We start from the raw sequence: 3,850 nt of genomic DNA, 5'->3' as shown, positions 1-3,850 counted from the left end.
ACGCGGCGCGTCGCCTCTAAGACCCCAAATAACCGAGGTGCTGTCCACACAAATCCAGATCCGGGCGCCTGGCTGGGCCTTGGCTGCCGCCTGTAGCCCTTTTAGGGCGCCAATCGCCTCGGCGTCGAAAACGTGGCTTTCCGGCGTAATAGATGCGGAGCCTGCGGCAAATTCCAGGCCCGCCCTAAAAGCGGCCCATCCGTACCCTATTTGGACGCAATTATTTTCGTGTTTTTCCGAACCATCCGTATATACCACGATATCGTTAGGTGATACCATGTCCAGCCATTCGATAAAGCGGCGGGCCGCTTCCTCTTTTGGGACTCCTCCGGTGGGGTCAGTGCGAGAATCCGGGGCATTGCGAGGTGCGCGCAACTCTAGTCTCCGGATCCGCGGGAGAAGTTGTGCAGCCGTTTGCAGGGTCGTGGCCGAATGGCCCGAGTTGCGGGCACGAGGTGTTTCACGCAGGCGGCTGACAAGGGGGTGCCCCTTGTCCGCGAGCCTTAGTCGGGCGCCGTATTTCAGGCGGGTGTAGGCCAGCGCGACGCGGGCCGAGGGTAGTCCTGCGTCCCTGAGAACAGTGGACGAGGGGGTGGTTTTATACGCCGGGAGGATTGCCCGTGCCGCTAAAACCAGCGGTTTGTTCAATGCTTTGAGGAGTCCTCTTTGCTTGTGCGCTGGGTTGTACCATGCCTCGGCTGCGTAGGTGGCCGAGGAACCCACGCATGCCACCGCTGCCTTGCGAAGTGCAGCCGCAGGCGGTCCGTATCTTACTGCCCCAAAGCTCTTGAGGTGGGCAGCGACCGCCATTGCTTTGGCAGCCCTTTCGGCCACGTGGCGGCGCCCGTCTAACCGTCGGCTGAACCAAAAACCAAGCCAACGCATGCCCGGGTAGCGCTCGGCCCCGGAGGCGCTTTGTCCGCGTCGACCGCCCGGTAGTTGGACCGGGGTAACCGTTCTACCATTAATCCGGATTTCCGGGTTGCGACCGTGCCTTTTTTTAGTGATATGGATCACCTCTGTCTTTTCCGCTGCAAAATGGATCTTCTCTTCCGCCGCAATTTCGTGCATATCCCGGAGTTTATCTTCCAGCCAACGTACGTTTTCCTCCAACGAGGGTGACGATTTCCATGTAAACACGTCGTCTGCGTATGCCAACCGCCACTTCGTACCGTTTTTGACGAGATACGCCAAATATAGCATATATAGGATCGGGGAAAGGGGAGACCCTTGCGGGGTGCCGCACTCAAGCCGCCTAAAGCCCGTGGTCGTACCCTCCAGCCGGACTCGGGCCTGGCGGTCGTTTAGAAAGTTAATCACGAACCTGAGGAGCATTTTACTAAACCCAAGGCTCCGCATTTTCCGTATTAATCGCCCATGGAGGAGGGCGTCGAAGGCGCCTTGGACGTCGCATGCGACAAGGGTAACTTCCTCCCCGCGAGCTAAAGCCTGTTCGATATCGTGGGCGAGGGCACAAACCAGATCCGTCGCCGATCGTTTGGGTAGGGCACCGCCGTGGGTGCAGCTAAGGAGCCCGTTGTCGTGTATGGCCCAAGCTATCCGGCGTGCAACGAGCCTCTCGAGGCCTTTTCCGATGCAGGAGAGGAGGGCTATAGGCCGCCAGGATCGAACGCTGCTCCGGTCTTTCTTCCCCGTTTTCGGTAGCATCGCGACTTCGGCCTTCTTCCAAGGCGCTGGGAAATGTCCGAGTTCCAGGCAACGTTGGTAGAGCCTGCGCACCGGCTCGGCCAACGAAGCCCATCCGGCTTTTAGTAGCCGGACGGTCATTCCGTCGATGCCCGGGGACGTGCTCGTAACCCCAATGCAGGAGCGCTCCGCCTCTTCCGCACTAACCTGGGTGTCCCAAGGGATTTTAGCCTCGTCCGGCGACCAGGCCTCCAAGGGGTCTCCCTGCAGGTCATCCTCCGCCGAAAATCGGCCAAGCACCTCCCGTTGCAGTGCTTCCGCTTTTGCTAAAGGCTCGCTCACTTGCTCGCCGTTAATAACCAGCGGCGGGGACCGGAGGCGTGGTCCGGCTCCCAGCCAGCCCACCATATTCCACAAATCCTTATCGTCGCGCAGTTGGTCGATCCGGTGCCTCCAGTACTCCCGCTTCGCGGCCCGCACCCCTTTCGTATAGGCTTTTTCCTCGGCAGAGGCGTCTGCCCTATTTACAGCGCTCCGTTTAACCCGCTGGAATTCGGACCAGAGCCGCTGGCAGTTTTCGGTCCACCAGGGAGCCGAGCTGTCCCTTTTTCCCGCCGGCGTACCCACGACCCACGTCACTTGCTCCCATAAAGTTGTAAATTCAGCTACCCACGCGTCCAATGCGTAGCCATCGGCCGCGGATCCCGGGTCCGGCATGTCTTGCATGCCAAAAGCAAGTAGCTCCGCGAACTTTGGTAACCGGTCGTCCCTAACCGAAACGTTAATCGCCTCCGGGCGGGGGGCGCCGCGCGTCCGCAGCGTGGTATAAAGGGATTCGTGGTCGGAGCCTGTGTAAAGACTGCTGTCAACCACAGTTATTGTGCTGGGGAGGTTGGAAAAGACCATATCCAGTAAACCCCCGTCGCGGTGGGTGGGCACGCCGATATTTCCTGTAAAACTCATCCCCTGGGCTTGCGCCCATGCCGTCAGTTGGTCCCCTCCGCGTGCGTTTGCGCGGCCCGGCTGGTATGCAGCAGCCGCTACGTTAAAATCGCCGCCTAGCACCGTGGGTCCATTTGGCACGGTATTGCATACCATTTCCAGCGCGGCTTCAGTGCCCGGAGCCCTATATACGTTAACAAACAATATTCCGTTAATTTCGAGCCAGAGTATGTCCCGCGTATTTTGGCCCTGCGGTCCTTGCATTTCCTACAGTAAACTATAGTCACAGGGTTGGACCAGACCCTCTAACGGACAGGCCAGCTAGAGCCCTCCTAGTCGCTGGATACCCAGCCTGCCACGTAAATACAAGGTTTGCACCTTAAGCCTACCGCATCCACAAAAAGGCCTCTTGGTAGACCGACGCGCGCATCCGTCCTCTCCGGCTAAAATAGCGTCTCTTCCGCCTAACATGCCGACGACATCATCTGCCCCGGTGTACGTCCCTAGTGCGAGTAGAAAGCTTCGAAAAGCCGGCGACACCCCGTACATGTCCATCCACAGCTTAGTCCCCCGTTGGTTCCTGGGCTAGCCCAGCGCCACAATGTGGACATGAATGCAATCGAGTTCTTCCCGTCCTCCAGACCCGGCGCAGATTCCCAGTGCGAGTGAGAAGCATGGGGCGCCTCAGTCACACTATTCCACCACGGCCCACCGTCCACGGGGTGTACCAAGGGTGCGAACCAAGGCCGTGCCCACGTTTCTTGCTTCCCGTTACCCAAAGCCGTCTCCAGCAATGGGCCGACCACGTCTTGCTGTCGGGACCCTTTGGAGACTGCCGCGCCGGCACAGTGCTTCCGGTCCACGTACAACTAACCAACCCCCGTAACGGCACTACCTCCTCGTTGCAGGCAATCCCAGAAGGTGTGAGGGGGTGAGAGGGTGCCCTGTCGATTCGAAGAACCGTCGGGTGGTTCTCAGCCTAATTTCCCTTTCTTTTAAACCGTATTATCTAGCCTTCCGGGGAAGGACGCCTGCCTTTCCGGCTGGCAAAGTTTTTTTTTTTTTTGCCACGCTGGCTCGCATCGCGAGATTGGGCCTTGTCTTGTGCGCCTCTATGCGGGTGGCGCGCCGAGCCGCCGATCGGACTCTTCCTTCACCGCGATCAGTGGAAAACTCGTCAAAGGGGAGATCTGTCGATTATACATGGGTGTTGCGAGGAAAGGCGTTCCGTGTAGTGACGGTGCTTAGGGCGACAGGTTGA

The 3,850-nt window shown here is 58.9% G+C and overlaps 1 protein-coding gene across 1 annotated transcript; it reads left to right on the top strand.

The window, feature by feature from the left end:
* Nucleotides 1-3,058: 3,058 nt before the first annotated feature.
* MGG_17502 (uncharacterized protein) lies at nt 3,059-3,850 on the top strand (the record flags this gene model as incomplete). Its single annotated transcript, XM_003718842.1, has 4 exons — nt 3,059-3,161; nt 3,231-3,322; nt 3,381-3,510; nt 3,603-3,850. 4 exons carry the CDS (start codon nt 3,059-3,061, stop codon nt 3,848-3,850), a joined length of 573 nt encoding a protein of 190 aa, XP_003718890.1.

The sequence above is a fragment of the Pyricularia oryzae genome, chromosome 5 (genome assembly GCF_000002495.2).
Source record: "Pyricularia oryzae 70-15 chromosome 5, whole genome shotgun sequence".
Classification (NCBI taxonomy): domain Eukaryota; kingdom Fungi; phylum Ascomycota; class Sordariomycetes; order Magnaporthales; family Pyriculariaceae; genus Pyricularia; species Pyricularia oryzae.
The sequence above is the reverse complement of the archived record's forward strand: the minus strand, read 5'-3'. Positions and strand labels throughout refer to the sequence as shown.